We start from the raw sequence: 19,764 nt of genomic DNA, 5'->3' as shown, positions 1-19,764 counted from the left end.
TCTAGGCTCTCAAACCGGAGCGCACACTAGGGATTTTCGAACAAAAAAGGTAGGCCTAATTCGTTTTCATCCACATCATGAGAGATAAATTCTTGTAAACCATCAATCTTGTGTAAACAACTGTGAGAAATCACGTGGTGTAAATTGTTTTAAAATACAATAACTCTGAAAGCCACGTTTTACCTGATTTTCTCTACGTTTTATGAATAGCTGCATGATTTCAAACTCCAGAAAAAAATCGTAAAGAAATATTTCGGTAGCAAATTTTGAATAGGGCGAATACACCAAATGTATACAAACTGAGTTATCAACTGGGTGAAAACGTACGTTCGAAGACCTACATTTTGATTGTACAAAGTTATTTAAAGGATATTTGGTTTTCGAGAAATGAAGGGAACAAAATAATATTTTTGCTGGGAGCTTATGGAGCTGTCAAACTTTGAACACGTTTTTCCCGAAACATCGATGTTGGCGCATTCGCCGTATTCAAAATTCGATACCGATTTGTTTATGTAAAAATGTCTGCTGTATCATTTAATGTACATCAATTTATTTTAACTCTTTCAAATCGCTCGTTTTGCCCAAATTTTTCCTAAATTGACAGAACTAGATAAAAATTAAACTAACAGAATCAAATGCAGGTATGATTCTTTTAGAATAATGATCTTTCATATTTTCTTTCTTGTATAATCTTGTGATGAACTGTTTTTAGATAAATATGACTGAAACCAGTTAATCAATGGATTCCACAAGAATAAGAACACATAAAAACATCGTTATAGAAAAAGATTGCCAGATTGCCCGGTTTTATCCGGCTTTGCCCGGATATATAATAAAAAAATTGGGAAAAGTCTGGTCCGGTCCGGTTGCCCGGATTTTGGAAAATAAATGTGATTTGCCTAATCAAACAAAAAAAAATGTTGTAACTTTTTTCATTTGTGTGTCAAAAACGAAATATTGTGAGCAAATTTTAGAAAAATAATCATGAAAGGTTTTTTTTCTGAAGCCTAAGATACAATTTAAACTCTGCTGATAGGTTCTGATGAAAATATTTTTTTTTCAATTTTTATTTGTTCTTGATTTTTGTCGAGTAATTCCTGGATTTTGACCAAACTTGCCTGGATATTACCCGGATTTTGGTCGTCAGTTTTGAAATCAAATGCTCGGATTTTGCCAGGTTTTTTGATATAATAGCCAAGATTTGTCCGGCCCGGATACGTGCTGAAAATCTCTGGCAACCTTATTCTAGAAGAATCATACCTGCATTTTATTCAGATGAACTCCAAACTCACAAACTTTGTAACTTTTGGAAAAATAAGGCAAACAAGTCATTTGAAAGAGTTCAAACAAATTTGGTGTACACCATAGGATTCTGCAGACATTTGTCGTCTCGCACTTGCAAATTGTCGCCTAACACACAGAGTCGGATTAAACCATCGGGGGCCCCTATGAATCGATTTTTTCATATGCCATCCCATAGAATACATAATATTTTAAACAAACAAAGGAACCGGGAATGAGTTCAGTATTTTACCTTCAAACAATTTTTTTTTTGTTTTTGATAGGAGTTTAACCCATTTAGGTCATTCTTCCTCGATGAAAATGGTGTTTAACCCATTAGGGTCATTGAGGTGGTTTTTGGCTCAGACTTTATGCAGAAGTTTGGCTTCCCGAAGAAAACCAGAACCAACCTTGGTCTCTTCTTCCGGGCAGTTACTTAGTATTTCCCTTAGGACCTTCAAACAACCATTATGTCTGCTTAGAAGATAGTTTCTGATATTTGCAAACAATAATTGTTAATACATCACGCGCAAACATTGTAGAAGGGTTATTTAACCACCTAATCAAAAATTCGAAATTATGAGAATATTTTCATGATGAAAATAATATAAAATGGTCGATTGAATAATTAAACGAAATGAAAGTATCTCTTAATGCATTTATTAAACACCGATTGGATCAGTTAGAAATACTCACAAATAAATTCGATTTTGGAAACATTCGATTTTTGGCAACAACCGATTCTGGCACAACGGTTTTTTGGAACGTCATTATTTTATAGTTTTCGCTATAACAGGACCAATATTATTTAGAAAAACACCATAAATACGTTTTTACGTTTTTAAAAATGAAAAAAAAATTTAAAAAAAATTATAGTGCTTAAAAATGACAAAAAGATGAATAATTCATAAAACAGAAAAACAAATTCAAACGAAAGACTAAAAATAACAAAAAATAAATATATAATGAAGAAGAATGACAAAAATAGCTAATATTTATGACAAAAAAAAAACAAACATCATAAACAAAACAAGAAAAGTACTAAAAGCAACAAAAACATAATAAAAATTATTAAAACAAATGGACAAATGGTCAAAAATTGACTACAAACTACGTTAATGATACCATTAATAGTTTTTGGTATTAGTTAGTGAAAAAAAATTATAAAAAAACTCGTTCGATTTGGGCAACATTCAATTTTGGCAACACAAAGGCGTGTTTCCAAAATCGATCGGGGTCTGTATTTTAATATAAAATCGAAGATTGAAACTGATATGAAAAATGTATAGAGAAACTTAGTATTATTTCAGCAACATCAATAGTTTTTTTTTAATATTGATTTTTTTTAAGATGATTCTCGGAAGAATGAAAAATGTATTCTAGATAGCCCCCCGAACATTGCCTGAATTTATAAAATCTCGCATATTTATTATAAAGACTTTTAAGTAATTTAGATAAAAATTGAATCCATCCTTAAATTGCATGTTTAGAAAAATCCTCGCAAATAAAGTCAAAGCTTAAAGTAAAAACGATATATCTTTTTACTTAATGCGAGAAATTTGTGTATAATGAAAATGGGAGATTATTTCACTCTATTCAACCTGTTCTGTAGTGCAAATGTTTTTTCAAGAAGTGATAAATACTGTTTTAATTCAAATTTTGACAAAGCAGAGAAAGTTATTCTTGCCGCCAGTAGCTATTGCGTTTATATTTATCATATTCAAAACATAACGTTTGATTCATTGAGACTTCCTTAAATATGTTCTTTATTGAATTGTTGAGAAAAAATGATAAATTATATATTGGAAAGTAATCATTCCAGATTCCCCGGATTTATTCGGACAAGTCCGGGTTTTCAAAGTAAAGTGGAAATGTAAAGCAAACTACGTTCTTGCCTGTGTCCAGAATGTATATTGAAAAATCAAGTCCATATTCTGCTGGATTGATTTACATTATTAAAAAAAAAAACAATTGAATTAATGTTGGCCACTTTTTTTTAGCAAGCTTTTCATAAATGGTTTCTGGGAGTTTGAAAAATGATTTGAAGCTGCTGACGTGTTTTGTTTGAAAAAAAAAAATTAAAATGTTTTCCCATCTTTCTTTTCGATTGTTTAAAATAATCACTGGATTCTGCTTTGTTCGGATTTTGTATTGAAAAATTTAAAATGACCAGATTTTGACAAGTTTTGGGAAAAATTTGAAATAATTTGCTCAGCTCACATAAATGCGGGAAAATTCTGTGATTCATACTCTAAAGGGCCCCCATATGACTTTTATTAAAGTGGAATGAACCTATCCAAGATATTATTTCAAGAAGACCCTTAGCTGGTTTACTATTCGTTTTAATTCCTATTTTTACTTTTTCGTTAGTTTTAGGAATTTTTAGTTTTTACTTTCCTACCCTGATTTCCTGAACGAAAGCAGTATGATTAAAGTAATATTATACTTTTATTTCCTCAGGGCCCGCAATCCCCTCACCCCATTACCATCCTTTCTCCCCTTAATATGGTCTTGCTATCACATAATGAGTACATTTTACGCATTGCGTTTTGAACGACAATTTGGGGCCAAAATTCAATCATTGAACTACAATAACTTTTCTATTTTAACTCCAATTGTGTTTTAGAGTGAAATATTTGTATTGATTTAGAATTTAAGAAAATAATTCAAAAAAATCAATCGGCCAGTGAAGAAAAAAGTCAACAAAATATGTTAGGCTCCTCCAGAGTTAAAAACCTTAAAATCCCATTCACGCTTGAGATTCAAGGCAAATCCCACCCCCATCCCCAAATGATCAGGTCTTGCTGAAATTTGGCATGTGATCTTTTGGTAAACTTATAATAATTTTTAGCTTGAAGCGGTACCCATCACTTCTTTAATTTTCAAACAATTTTGACACATAACCACACATTGCGAAAAGATGAGAACGAGATTTGCAGAGAGGCGCTTGAATGGAATCCAGAAGGACATCGGAGAAGAGGCAGACCCAGAAACTCGTGGCATCGAAGTCTGGCCACCGAAATCCGTACTGTCGACGAGAATCTTGACTGAGACCAAGTGGAGGTCTTTTATGACATTAAGTAAGTAAGTATCATTTATAAGTTCACGATTTAAAATAAAATTAAAAACTAGTTTAATGGATCAAAAAAAACATTGAAACAGCTTTGAAGAATATTCTTAGATAAATGCGCAGAGTTATCATGTATGAAAAAAGTCGTAGGAATAGGTGAATGTTTTGTGCGAATAAAATATATTTAAAAAAATCAGCTTAAGTTGTTAGAAACTGTATCATCATCATTTTGTAATCTTTTAATTATGCCTTGATAACATTATATTAAAAAAAACTGAATAAGTGCGGTGGTGTACAAATGTTGCATTCAACCCCGATGTTACATGATGCCCCGTCTGACGGTACCTTTAAAAATTTGCATGATTTATGTTTTTTCCGCTCACTCCTATTGCCGACGACCAATGCAGCAAATAATCGAACCAATAAAAAGTACGTTTGCCAAATTCCGAGCCAAAATTATAATCTTCGCTGGCATCGCTTCTCATCTTCTTTCTATACATGATGAGCCTCATAACATCGTGTCATCAAACATTCCAGAAGCCGTAGCTGGATCCGGCATCCTTCGGCTCTGAAAATTCTCTCTGGTAGGCAGCGCAGGTTCTGGACTGAAATTCCTCAGGTAAGGTAACCATCTATCGCCGTCGGAGCAAGGAAGGAAAAACCGGAGGAAAAAGCTAACATACCTGTATGATTACCCTCCAGAAGCACTCGGCTACTGATAACTCAACTCAAGCTCCAGCAGCCGGTAGACAGACACACGAAGCCACGGAGTCTTCGGGTTGATTTGCGTATGCCCGTAGAGAAAAACCGAAAATTATGCTTCCGAAAAACGGCTTGCACTGATTCGGGACGCTGAAGGTAGACGTAAAGGACTCTCTGGAATGCTTGTAATTTCTACCATTAGGTCGGCTACTGGTTGAACAAAATAAAAAAAAAACGGGAAAAAATTTTCAGGAATGGTAAGCATTTCGCGGTTAGAGAGCTCGCGACAACTTATTTATCCTGTAGAGCAGCAAAAATAAAACGCACTCATACGGGGAGTATTAAAAGCGACAACGAAGTCCGGAGGACTCTGATAAATTTAATTTATGCAGAAACTCGAAAAAAGAATTATGCCTTCGGTTCGGAAATAAACGATCGTTCGGGCCAGTTGGTCTTATGAACGACGGATCGGCGGGTTCCCGATGAAGGTGGTGGAAGTAACTGGTCGACAGATTGCAGTTTCGGGAAGTTTTCTTTAATTGCCGCACACCGATAGCCGAAGGTTGAAATTCCGGGGCACGAAAACACATCGCCGACGACAAATCGGGGCAGTTGCAAGTGTCTCCAGGTGGCAGACTTTAGGAAGCCGGATTCATGCAGGTCAACGACGACGACGATGATGAATGGAACTATAATTGAGCCAAGGGGTTTTAATGGGCTTTTCTGGCGATTTGCTACTGTTGGAAGCCGAGTTATGCGAACCTTCTTTCGACTGCTGGCGACGCTGTTGTAAGACATTCGAATATTCTAGCCAGCCGGTTGCGGAAACTTTCTCCTTTCCGGTTTGCATTCTTTGAACCGCGAACGGAGCCGGTTTTTTGAGAGCAAGTTTGATGAAAATGAATTGAAAATTTTGATATTTTGCCGTTCAACTGATAAGAAGAACAGTTTGTAACATTTAAATGATGCAAAAATCACAATTCTCAAATTGCAATGTTGAGTTTTTGGTTATCTTTAACGACTGATGATTGTTTTTCTTTATAATTTAAATTGGCATTTCAGTCAGAAGAAAAAAAAATTAGAATTTACAATTTGAAAACCATTGTAATTTCGAGTATTTGCTTCTTTCTGCCTGAAATTACAATTCAAATTATAAAAATTCGCAGTTCAAAATTCTCAATCCGCTACTCGCAATTCAAAATTCTCACTTCTCAATTCTCATTCACGTCTAAATTTTCATTACTTGTGGGATCTATAAGAGCCTAAGAACAAAAGAAATCAAGATCTCAAGAATCATGAACTCAAGAATTTAAGTTCTTGAGAACTCGAGAATTGAAGATCTCAAGAACTCAAGAATTCAAGAACTCGAGAACTCAAGAACTGAAGAACTCAAGAACTCAAGAACTCAAGAACTCAAGAACTCAAGAACTCAAGAACTCAAGAACTCAAGAACTCAAGAACTCAAGAACTCAAGAACTCAAGAACTCAAGAACTCAAGAACTCAAGAACTCAAGAACTCAAGAACTCAAGAACTCAAGAACTCAAGAACTCAAGAACTCAAGAACTCAAAAACTCAAGAACTCAAAAACTCAAGAACTCGTGGACTCTAGAACTCAAGATTTCATGAGCTGAAGAGCTCAAGAAACCAAGAACTCAAGAACTCAAGGACTCAAGAACTCAAGAACTCAAGAACTCAAGAAACCAAGAACTCAAGATCTCAAGAACTCAAGAATTCGAGTACTTAAGAACTGGAGAATTCAAGACCTTCAGAATTTCAGAATTCAAGAACACAACAACTCAAGAACTCACGAACTCAAGATCTCAAGAACTCAAGAACTCAAGAACTCAAGAACTCAAGAACTCAAGAACTCAAGAACTCAAGAACTCAAGAACTCAAGAACTCAAGAACTCAAGAACTCAAGAACTCAAGAACTCAAGAACTCAAGAATTCAAGAACTCAAGAACTCAAGAATTGAAGAACTCAAGAACTCAAGAACTCGACGGTTCAAGACCTCAAGAACTCAAGAGGTCATAAACTCAAGAACTCAAGAGCTCAAGAACTCAAGAACTCAAGAACTCAAGAACTCAAGAACTCAAGAAATCAAGAACTCAAGAACTCAAGAACTTATAAACTTGAGAAGTCATGAACTCGACAACTTAAGAACTCAAGATTTTAAAAACCTAAGAACTCAAGAACTCAAGATCTCAAGAACTCAAGAACTCAAGAACTCAAGATTCAAGAACTCAAGAACTCAAGAACTCAAGAACTCAAGAGCTTAAGAACTCAAGAACTCAAGAAATCAAGAACTCAATAAATCAAGATCTCATTAACTTTATAACTCAAAAAACTCGTGAACTCAAGAACTCAAGAACTCAAGAACTCAAGAACTCAGGAATTTAAGTTCTTGAGAACTTGAGAATTCAAGAAATCAAGAACTCAAGAACTCAAGAACTCAAGAATTCAAGAACTCAAGAACTCAAGAACTCAAGAACTCAAGAACTCACGAACTCAAGAACTCAAGAACTCAAGAACTCAAGAACTCAAGAACTCAAGAACTCAAGTACTCAAGAACTCAAAAACTCAAGAACTCAAGAACTCAAGAACTCACGAACTCAAGAACTCAAGAACTCAAGAACTCAAGAACCAAAGAGCTCAAGAATTCAAGAGTTCAAGAACTCAAGAACTCAAGAACTCAAGATTTGTAGAATTCAATAACTCAAAAACTAAAGAACTCAAGAACTTAAGAATTCAAGTACTCAAGAACTCAAGAACTCAAGAACTCAAGAACTCAAGAGCTCAAGAACTCAAGAACTCAAGAACTCAAGAACTCAAGAACTCAAGAACTCAAGAACTCAAGAACTCAAGAACTCAAGAACGCAAGAACTCATGATCTCAAAAACTCGTGAACTCGAGAGCTCAAGAACTCAAGAGATCAAGAACTCAAAAACTAAACAACTCAAGAACTCATGAACTCAAGAATACAAGAGTTCAAGAACTCAAGAGCTTACGAACAAATCTCAAGAGCTTAAGAATTCAAAAACTCAAGATCTCATCAACTTAAGAACTCAAGAACTCAAGAACTCAAGAACTCAAAAACTCAAGATCTCAAGAACTCAAGAACTCAAGAACTCAAGAACTCAAGAACTCAAGAACTCAAGAACTCAATAACTCAAGAACTCAAGAACTCAAGAACTCAAGAACTCAAGAACTCAAGAACTCAAGAACTCAAGAACTCAAGAACTCAAGAACTCAAGAACTCAAGAACTCAAGAACTCAAGAACTCAAGAACTCAAGAACTCAAGATTTCAAGAGCTCAGGAACTCAAGAACTCAAGAACGCAAGAACTCATGATCTCAAAAACTCGTGAACTTGAGAACTCAAGAACTCAAGAACTCAAAAACTAAACAACTCAAGAACTCATGAACTCAAGAATACAAGAGTTCAAGAACTCAAGAGCTGACGAACAAATCTCAAGAGCTTAAGAATTCAAAAACTCAAGATCTCATCAACTCAAGAACTCAAGAACTCAAGAACTCAAGAACTCAAGAACTCAAGAGTTCAAGACCTCAAGAACTCGAGACCTTAATAACTCAAGAACTCAAGAACTCAAGAACTCAAGAACTCAAGAACTCAAGAACTGAAGAACTCAAGAACTCAAGAGCTTAAGAACTCAAGAACTCATGAGCTGAAGGGCTCAAAAGCTCAAGAACTCAAGAACGCACGAGCTCGCGAGCTCACGAACTTATGAACTCAAGAACTCATGAATTCAAAAAATCAACAACTCAAGAACTAAAGAACTCATGAACTCAAGAACTCGAAAACTTCAGAACTCAAATGAAAAAAAAAATCTGGAACTGGATTATTTTTGTGCCAATTTTGAGTCATTCTTTTGTAAAGTTTGTTTTAGTTTTGAATCATTTGCCTGTCATTTCTGTGTCACTTTCTTGTCATTTTATTTTCGCTTTGGTGTCAGTTTTTAATAATTTCTTTGTTGATTTGATTTGATATATGAAAAAGTTTTTATTTTAGCAAATTTGCAACATTTTTATTCATTTAAGTTGAAGTCGATGGCACTTTTGTGATATTTTTCTTTTCTTCTTTTTATGTACGTTCTTGTCAGATTTTGTTTGTTTTTTTATTAATATTGTGCCATTTCGTATATTTTTTTTTGTTTTTAATTTGGTTTTGGTTTTGAATATATTATTGTATCATTCAGACCTTACCTTCGTGTCATTTTTTAATCGTTTTGTCTCTTTTTGTTTCATTTTGGGGTAATTTAAAAAAAATTTCAATTTGGCATCACGTTTTTGTGTCATTAGTGTCGTGTCATTTTTTTTTCATGTAGTTTTTGTTTCATGTTGTCTCGTTTTCTTTCATTTGTTTTTGTTATTTCCTTGACACATTGGTGTAATTTTGTTTGATTTTTTTGTCATTATGTTTTATTTTTCCTGAGATGTTTTTGACTCATTTTTGTTTTATTTTTGTGTCAGTTTATGACTTCTTGTGCAACAGTTTTATGTTATTTTGGAGTTATTTTTCTGTCATATTAAGTTATTGGTTTTGTCCTTAGATTTATTTTTGTTTTATTACTGTTTGGTTTTGTATTTTTGTTGACATTTTATGAAATTTTTGTATTTTTCTTGTGTAATTTTTCAGTATAGATTTGGTTTTTCTTATATCATTTGGAATGTTCGTGTCATTTTTTAGTTTTGTAAAACTTTCTTATTTCAGGATGCATACGTGCTGGTTTTAAGAATTTTTTAAGAGAATCAGTAGAAAAAAAAACATTTTTCTAGATTTTTATTAGATACAACTTTAAGGATTAGGTACTTTTTATTAGTGAACGGAATGAGCTATAACTGCTAAACAAAAATAAATTTTAAAAATTCATTTGATGTCGCCTCGTACCAGAACTGATTGGAATAATATAAACCATAAATTTAGAGATATTCTGTAATTTATGTAATTTGCTCCTGTATTTAATTCTTCATCAAACATAAACGGAAAAGTTATTCGCTCAAACAGGGAAGGTACACCTCATTGTGCCGCGCCGCCTCGTTCTGAGAGCCAGGGGAGGAGCCAAAGGGCACACAACTGAGACCTTCATCTTCCTCGGAAACTTTAAACTACGCCTCCGGCAACTCAATCTGCTGCCTCTGCTGCTACTCACAGGTCGTAAAAAGTATGCAAGTACCCTCGCACATTGTTCGCCCCGGAGAGCCCTCCAGTTTATAGTTTTTCATATTTCATTTTTTTCACCGAACGATCAAACGAGGGGTGTTATCGGTTGAGTTAATAATTAAATTACCAGCTGTGATTGAAGGGACGGTGTCAGTGTCTGGAAATAGAAGGAGAAAAAAGAAGAACACAAATATTGTTTGCTGTTTTTTCTTATCAGATGAAAGAATATCTACCAATTACTGCTCGTTGCTATCGAATGTTCGGATCTTGGAACTTTTCGTGAGTGTCACATTTTACATTTGCGAAAAATTGTTTAACTTTTGGTCGAAGATAATAATGTCATCAGGATTAATCGAAACAGACAGATTTGGCGATATGGTCGTTTGGATCCGATTGTCCTTTTTCAATTTCAAAAGACCGATATCCATAAATAACCTGTCTTTCGTGGTTCGAAAGAAGTTTTGAATAAAAAAAACAGACTCAAGATCATGCACAACGACATACAGTTTGGCAAGTCAAACTGCTGGAGATAAGAAAGCTGCAGCTAGCAGAGGTGTTTAAAAAAAAATTGCCGGACGCGGCTTGGATTGAAGTTGGGCGTCGAATGTTGAACCACCCTTGCTCGGTGTCTCTTGTCATTTTTATCATTTTTGTTATTTTTGTCATTTTTGTCATTTTTGTCATTTTTGTCATTTTTGTCATTTTTGTCATTTTTGTCATTTTTGTCATTTTTGTCATTTTTGTCATTTTTGTCATTTTTGTTATTTTTGTCATTTTTGTCATTTTTGTCATTTTTGTCATTTTTGTCATTTTTGTCATTTTTGTCATTTTTGACATTTTTGTCATTTTTGTCATTTTTGTCATTTTTTTTAAGTTTTTGTAAATTTTGCAGCATTGCATTTAAAAACGTAATTTGATTCTTCTTTTAATTTTTTTTAAAAATAGTTTTAAGGTGTTTTTTTTTAATTAAATTTCCACAGATTTCGCAAAACTGTTTTAATTTTTTTTAAATTAAAAATGATTTCATTGAACCGTGCCTCAAAAAAGTCAACACTGTTCGACCGGGATTCATAATGGCTTTCCTAACAACAACCACTCAATAAAAGGGGTGATAAAAATTTCACCATAATGGTATGTCCTTTACTGCACAGCGAGTGAAAAATCCGTTGCCGGCAACCGACTTCGGCGGCCGCCACAAAAGGAAGGATGAAACACGAGAAACATCAATAAACAACAAAAAAGTACACTATACAAATATATGTAAGTTTGTATGTAGGTAAGTTTTTTTTTCAAGGAGAACATATTCCTGGAGACCGGTAACATGCCAGGGATGTGTCATAAAGGATAATTTAGATTACTGATAAGCAGCGATGCTGGGATCCGCACAGCACAAAAGGGTTGCCGATGTTGGGCGCAAAACCTTGAATGAAGGAGAAAAAACCGACAAACGACCGCAACACAGCCATCCATTCATCTTCTCACCTTTCAATGAAGACACGTGGGTCTCTTCCGCTGCGAGAATGTGGGTGGTTTGGGGAAGGAAGACGTTCTCTGAGCTGCTGATCTGAGTTGGTAAGTAAGTTCGTTACGAAACGTCCAGAGGAGAGAAAACGTATCTTCTCCTCTGTATTCAGCGACAATCTTTGAAAGTAGAAGGAAACCATTAAAATGATGGATTATCCATCAACTAATTTACGGAGGCCAACTCTTTTTTTTGTTGTTGTGCAAGGGGGAACTAAAAAAACGATCAACCTCAGGAAAAATCCGGATAGGTGCCTATAAATTTTTCTCCACCAAACTCCAGACCAAATGGTTTGTAACCGAAGCTTATCGAAGTTATCAGCAAGCGCAATTTGAAGACAATTTTACGCTTCCAAAACATTAAGATAAGGTGGACCCTTTCCTGCGTTTGAGTGTTTTCGACTTGACTGCCTCAATGAAGAGGGAGGACCACGTGTTGAATTGCCTGTGGGTCAGGTGCGGCACACGCACTAAAGACATAAGCAAACCAGAGAAACCCATTAGGAAGCCGGGTTCAATTCCTGGAAGCTCATAAAACTGTTCCTCATAGGACTGGTCAAAGTCACCTTTCCTAGCTCGTTTCGGAAGCCCGAAACGATAAATTTCCTGTAAGCTTTCTTGGATGAGATGAAACGTTCAGCTGGTCTTCCAGGAGTCGTATTTCGGCTTACCGGATTCATTTGATCCGATCGAAGCGCTTCGGCGGACGGGCAGGAAGGATTTAGGGATTATCGCCTCTAGCCTAGACGATCATCTTCTCAAAGCTGACTGATCAACCAGAGGATTGAGTCTGGTAGCCCAAGCCTGCGTCCGATCTTCGGAAGAGACAATGCCGAGAAACTTGAGTTTTATGTCAACGACGACAGTGATTTGATGGATTTCCGATCAAGCACTAGCTTTTTGGGCAGGGTGTGTTTGTGCTGTCGCCACCTTAACTGATCGATTAATTGAGTTTTATAACGCTTTGGTTTTTTGTGGTAAGATCAGATGCTGATGGGATTTCTCTGTGTATGTTGGCTTGAATCTGGTTAAGACCATATTAAGGAGCTTGAAATACTTCGTTAAAAAAGTTTAACAATTCTTCTTTTGGATGTAAGTTTTTTCGAAAGAATTTTCGACACTATTCTTTAACATACAAAAATGTTCAGGTTAATCCTAACTTGAAATGCAAACTCTCAAACTGCTTCTTGGTAGCCAGAGAAAATTTAGATTGCGCAGTTGTTGAGCTGGAGTGTGCAGATTGAGAAAATACAGCAATACACGAAGACCTGTTGCAAGTACGTCCTCTATTGACTCAAAGACGTCAGTGACAGAAGACCACATCTTTCGAAATAAGGTAGTAAACGTACAGAATCTCGCCAGGGCAGTCTTCGTAATGCATAGCGGAGAAATTTTTTCTGGACCCTCTCTATCCTTTCGATTTGAACGGATTGGTAAGGTGCCCAAACAGGTGCAGCATATTCCAGTACACTTCGTACTAACGAGTAGAATACTGTTTTAAGGGCATAGGGGTCTTCAAAACTCTGTGTATTTCGACGAGGAAATCCGAATAAGGCAAATGCTTTTGCTGTGGTTGTCGAGATATGCTGTGCAAACGAGAGCTTTTGATCGAAAGTAATTCCGAGATCTTTTATCGTTGAAACTCTTTCTACGGTGGAGTCCCTGAGCGAATAGTCGAATGCAATTGACGCTCTAGTCCTGAAAAAACTTATGCATTTACACTTTCCAACAGTCACTTCCATGGCATGCAAATTACACCATAACAATAATTTGTTAATTTTTCCCGAAGCGCAATGCAGCACTATCGAGTCAATGACTCTGTAAATTTTTTGATCATCGGCGTACAGTAGTTTAGTCGAGTTGAGGTAGGTAGCTATGTCGTTTATGAAAAGCACAAAGACAAGCGGCCCTAGGTGACTACCTTATGGAACACCAGACGGCATTTCGAATTCTGTAGAGTATGTTCCTCGGATGTTTATGTAAACTTGGCGTTGTACCAGGTAGGAATGCAGCCATTTTATTATCCGTGAAGGAAAACCGTAGCGTTCGAGCTTTATTATTGCTATGCTGTGTTGTACTTTGTCGAAAGCCTTGGCAAAATCGATATATGTTGAATCCACTTGCATTTTTTTTTGTTTGTTGCGGTGTGCAATTCATTTACATAGCATATCAGGTTTGTCAGCGTCGATTTTTTCTTTACAAATCCGTGCTGGTATTCGGAGAGTATCGGTTTATCTGCTGAATATAGCCTTTCGTATATCAGAGACTCGAGTACTTTGGAAAAGCAGCACAGGATTTATATGGGCCGGTAGTTCTCTACACGGTGAGAGTTTCCAGATTTAAGGATTGGAGATACTGAAACAGTTTTCCAGTGACTGGGAAAAGCACATTCAGAAATCGATCTGGGAAAATTATACCTAGCGGTACGGCACGAGATGCTGCGATTTTAGGTACCGTCGACGATGGAATCCCATCAGGGCCGGGTCCTTTCGAAGGATCGAGCTTACTCAAAGCAATAAACACCTCCTCAATAGTGAAATGAGCATGCTGCGGCATCCTAATGTTGTAGGTTGGCAGAGATTCGAAGTAGGTGTCGTCTCAGTATAAGGTTTGCGAACTATACACACTGCTGAAAAATTCGGCAAACAAATTTCTTGCATTTTAAGCATTTATTGTTCTTTTAAAGGCATAAGTGTAAAATTATTGTCAAAAACACAATATTGGGGTTTTTTTTCATACAAGATTAATTTTTTTCATATTTTTTTTAAAATTAGTTTTAAATTCAAAATCCATAAAAGCAGATTGGAGAAGGAGAAAAACAGAAGGCTATAAGAACACACAGGTATTTCTAAGTATAGAGGAAAAGTGATTGTTTTTTTTGCTTCAAGCAGAGGGAAAGTTGTATGATGATTCAAACGATTTTTTTGAAATCTAATAATTTTATTAAATTCAACAAAAAGGCTAGATTCATTATCACACAAATACTGGTAGAGAAAAATTAAACTATTGACTAGTGAAATGCTTTGTGCTCTTGAATATCCACGAACATTATTTTCTCCATTTAAAAATAATGCCAGGATGAAAAATTTAAGATTTCTTATCGACATGAATCAGTATCAAAGCCTCCGGAAAAAATGACAAAAGGTTTAATTTTGGGATTGTACAAAAAATTCTTGACGGGTTATCTCTGCTATTTTTATAAATTTCACCTAAAAATCATGTCAAGTCGAACATCGATAAACTATATCATTAGACTTTCATAAATCAGTTTTAGGAATACTATCCGATATTCAAATTTAGAAAACATTTGAAATGTAGAAAAAAATATGGACCGTCACTTAAATTCTAGAAATTTCCCTTATATCCTGAGATTTGGGGTTTTCCTGTAATTTCGAAAACCTTGTTCAACATCTTGATTATAATAATCTTAAACAGAACTTTAAATTTCAAAATCATTTATTCATTGTTTGTGGCAAAAAAATCAGGGCTTCGAGGATGAAATAAAATTTTCAGAAAAACTTCTCAAAAATACGAACAGAAACCATAAATTTTAGTCAATCTTTTTCAAAACCTTACCAACACTACCACCGCGATTAAAAAATAAATATATTTTTCTCTACTTATCTCGTCACAAATCGGAGAAATTAAAAAAACACCGTGAGTTTTTCAGTAATCTTGGAATTGAATATTGAAGAAAAAAACAAAAATGTGACATTTTTTGAATAAATTTTCACGTTTTTCCATAAACAAAATTTCAAATCAGAACCTGGGTACCTGAATTTCATTTTAAAACATCTGCAAAAACTCTTTCGTTCATTTTTACCAAAAAAAAAACTTTTGAGACTACAGGGTTTTTTAAATTCGAAAAAAAGTTGCAAAACGACACACTCGATTTTATAGTAGATATTGTTTAGTATTGTATAGTATTGTAGATTTTAATATAGTATTGTATAGTATTGTATAGTATTGTATAGTATTGTATAGTATTGTATAGTATTGTATAGTATTGTATAGTATTGTATAGTATTGTATAGTATTGTATAGTATTGTATAGTATTGTATAGTATTGTATAGTATTGTATACTATTGAATAGTTTTGTAAAGTATTGAATAGTTTTGTAAAGTATTGAACAGTATTTCAACAAATTTAGCTTTTATTGTTTTTGTTATTAATTAATTGAATCGGATAATTTGGAACCGTTAGGCATATCAAATTTAAAAAAATACAAAAAGGTTAAGGTAAAATTTTTCGGGAAATTAATTGATTTCATCACCATCGATGAGTTCGATTGTGACTATTAATTTACGATTGACACAAATTATACCTCTTAAATCTGTTCTCACAGCTGTACCGTGAGTGAATTTTCGACTTTGTTAAGCTTTCAATTTCAAGATCTCAACCGCCCCGAAGGTTTCTATTTTTTTTGTCAATAAATCGATTACACTTTATGATTTTCCGATGCACCATGCCCTGTAATTCCAAATTACTGAGCCCATCATTGACGCGCATCTATTAGTAGGTATGCAAAAAGAAAAAAAATACCTAAAAGAAGGAGGGACTGCCTATTAGACAAGACAGAAGGGAAAAAAAGGTCCGAAAACAAAGGCACAACCTATGAAAATTAATTATCACTCGATCGATCGGAAGCATAAACAAGAAAGGAACCTCAGCCCGTTGTCGTCGTCGCGTCATCGCACATTTGGCTCCGGGTGGGCTCGGCCTCTATTTCTCAGGCCCCGGCATTCTCCTTCCGCAGTGTCGGATGTTGGGATTTCGGCCACCCTGGCCACTAACAGTTGTGTGTCGTCGCAAGTGGAATTTATTGGTCCAGCAACAGCAGCAGCCAGCATGTTAGATTTTTGTTCTTCCCCTCAGAAAAAGTCAGGCGCGAGGGTCCAAGAGAGGTCCCACGTGAGAGACCGGAAAATTTATGGATCGGTTCCGCTGTTTTGATACCAAATGGGGTCCGAAAATTAAAGGAAAACACGTCCCAGTCCGCGGTGGACCACATGGGTCGACCAGGTTCCGTTTCTTTGCCGGTTTGTTGTATGGTGAGAACTTTCGGGGTGCAGTTCGAACTTTTTTGGGGGCTGTCGTAATTTAGCGCATTTTAGGTGCACGCTTCAACTACCCCTTAAACGCACCACTTCACTAGCTGGCTCCATTCGAGAGGCTGGCATGGCGGGCGCATATAAAGAGTGGCGATTTATGGGTGGAGCCGTGCCATCAGCTTAAGAAAATTAACTTAATTTGAAGGAAACATCACCCGGCCTGATGCCGATCTGGGTCACCTCACAGCTTGGTATGTCACCGTACGTCAATTTTCATATTGATTGGCCAAAAGTGACATTCTTCGAATATCGTTTCGAGATTGAATTGATTTCTTGGTGCCTCCTGGGAAGTTTCGTGAGCCAAATGCGTTATGTAGCTATATTATGGAAGTTTCAAGGGGGGAATATTTAATTTTTCATACATATATTTTTTCTCATTTTTAAATTACAGTCCGAGAAATTCATCCGAAAAGTTATGAGTTCAAAATACGGATATCCGGTTAATAACACGAGATAAATATGAATGCTGTTTCATCTTTCTCACAACCCCACACATTTCTAAAGATAATAAAATTATTGAAATAAATGCCATCATAACCGAAAAAAGAGTTTTCCCTCCTTTTCATTACCTGAAAATAAACCAATGACGACAAACGCCATCGCCACAGTTTGCCAATTGAAGCTCATTGATTCTGAACCAGTTCCCTCGGCTTGGGCAAACATTCAATGTCGGATTCGGTCCTGATTTCAAACGTTTTCCTAAGAATGGAATAGCAAAATAAAAAACGACTAGATGCCCTGGAGCTAAATTTAAAATCCATCATCTCTGCTGATAGAGAATTAGAAGACCCCTTTTCAGATCCCTCGTTGAATACGCCATTGGGAAAGTTTGTTTTTAGGGGTTTCACCGGTTGAAATCCTCAAGCCAGACTTACTCCCAGACGCAAATTGTTTACTTTTTTTCTTACTCTATTTTTTCCGACAAGGTTTTTTAGTTAGCGTCCGGAAAAAGTGAAACATATTGTTAATTATTAGTGCGGGTCCCTTCATGTGTGTGTATTTTTTCGCCGCCTGTCTGCCGAAAAAGGATATGAAGAATTTTTTAGAAGAGGGGCCAACCCTAGGAATGATTAGAGAATTCCTAGGGTTGGCTGATGCTGCTGCATTAGGTAGTCGTCCCATTTGGTCAAAATCCTGTGAAGACCATTTTTTTTGTGAGAATTTGGCCTAGGCCCGTGCTAGATTTGGCAATTACTTTTTCACGGATGCAGTCATTAAATTTGAAACTCCAGTATGCGCACATACTTAACTTAAAAACAGACAGAAGAAGTAGGTTTGTTTTATGTCGAAGGCTAAACGCCTAGAGTTAGGCTACGAAGATGTTGAACAGCAATATTAATCAATCAAAAACTTTGTCTCAAGCAACTGAAAGCTTTTTAATATTTTAAATTCTTATATGAGAATAGAGTTGTCAATTTTTATTTAGCCAATGAAAAACTTTTAAACCTTCGAGTAGATACCAAACTTTATGTTGCTCCTGCGAAATTTTATTACGGATTTTTCTCCTGATGATTTTCTAGTATCAACCTGAACAAATTGACTCTTCAACTGGAACGCGCTTCACTGCCGAAGAGGCAATGCTGAAGCGTAAAATATTTCCCTAGCCCATCAACACCGGAGTCGGCCAATCGGTCACTAATCTTCAAAATCTACCTTTTCACGATGATTATAAATCATGTTGCTACAATTTTATCATTAATCTTCCTTTTATGATAGATGCTGTCCGGCCACGGTTCTTTCTCCAATTTCTCTTGTGTCTGCGGATCGTTCGGCGCGGCGCGGATCAACTTTGGCAATTTGGTGGCGGCGACGGCTTCTCCCTCGAAAAATACAAGTGACGAATATTTCCTCGCGCACATCACTAACTGGGAGCAGCGCCATTTTCGAAGACACTTTTGGCACATGCCAGTTCTTGCACACAAACGAGCAACAACAACAAAAAAAAAAGATCACACACTTGATCATTTTTTTTCCCTTTTGGTCAAACGACTTTTGGCAGATTCGATGGGCCACCGCGGGGGTAAATTAGAAATGTAATTAATTTTATCTGTCCAACATCGCCTTTCACTTGTTTTTTTTGCCTGCTCGTCATTTCTTTCATCTCATTCTCTCTAATTTGATGTGGCTGATGATGATTGCTGTGATAAAATGCTTAAGCTTTAGAAAAGCCAAATCTCTCGAGAATAAATGAATAAAAAAGGCCCAACATATAAAATCGTTTCTATAAAAGTGGCAGCATAGAGTGATCCTAATCGCCCCAAAAAGTAGTAAAAATGTTTGCGAAAACCAGTCCATACACCTGAGCACGCGATTGGAAAACTTTGCTGAAAAGTCACTCCCCTATCAATGTCGATAAAAATTGAAAACTGAATGTGATGAATTCAAAAAAAAAAAAAACAAACTAGCAAACACAACAGATCGATCTTATTTATGGGGATCATAAAAGCAGGTTGTCGGACACTGATGGAATCCTCACCTTCCCAAATGTAAACCAAGCTAGGCAAAAAAAAATCTCCGAAAAAAAGACAAACGAAAAACAAACCTTGTTAAAATTGGTGCCATGTTAGAGCCAAATTTTATTTCGATTGCCAAAAGAAAAGCTTAGTTTGTAAAAGCAAACAAAACAGAAGTCCAGCTCCCCTTACCCAAAACTCAATCTTCACTGTCTGGCGCGCTTCACTAAACAAAGTTCAAGCGACATCAATTAAGGTGTGGTCATTCAGCTTTTTTTTGCTTGGTTGTGTCTTGTCTTTTATAGTCGAAAGAGGTAGAAGAAAAGCTTTCCAATTCCAATTCCATTCATCGACGGAACGATTTGAATGATCATACCACTAAACTGTGAGGTGTCCAGCAGCAATAGTGTTTACCTATTGGCATCGCACTCTTCATCTGTCAC

At 35.9% G+C, this 19,764-nt stretch overlaps 1 protein-coding gene across 5 annotated transcripts in view; it reads right to left on the bottom strand.

Moving 5' to 3' along the window:
- The window catches only part of LOC129745094 (transcription factor AP-2-epsilon), a 180,241-nt gene that overhangs the window by 51,729 nt on the left and 108,748 nt on the right, over positions 1-19,764 (bottom strand). For 2 of the 5 annotated variants that reach the window (XM_055737932.1, XM_055737928.1), the window contains one exon: positions 10,363-10,392. The exons of the other annotated variants lie outside the window; for them this stretch is intronic. In XM_055737932.1, coding sequence (XP_055593907.1) covers positions 10,363-10,392 — 30 coding nt within the window. The remainder of the gene's footprint in view (positions 1-10,362; positions 10,393-19,764) is intronic. 5 annotated transcript variants of the gene reach the window in all.

Source organism: Uranotaenia lowii, chromosome 2 (assembly GCF_029784155.1).
Source record: "Uranotaenia lowii strain MFRU-FL chromosome 2, ASM2978415v1, whole genome shotgun sequence".
Lineage (NCBI taxonomy): Eukaryota > Metazoa > Arthropoda > Insecta > Diptera > Culicidae > Uranotaenia > Uranotaenia lowii.
Note: the sequence above shows the minus strand (reverse complement) of the source record. Positions and strands in the feature narration are given on the sequence as shown.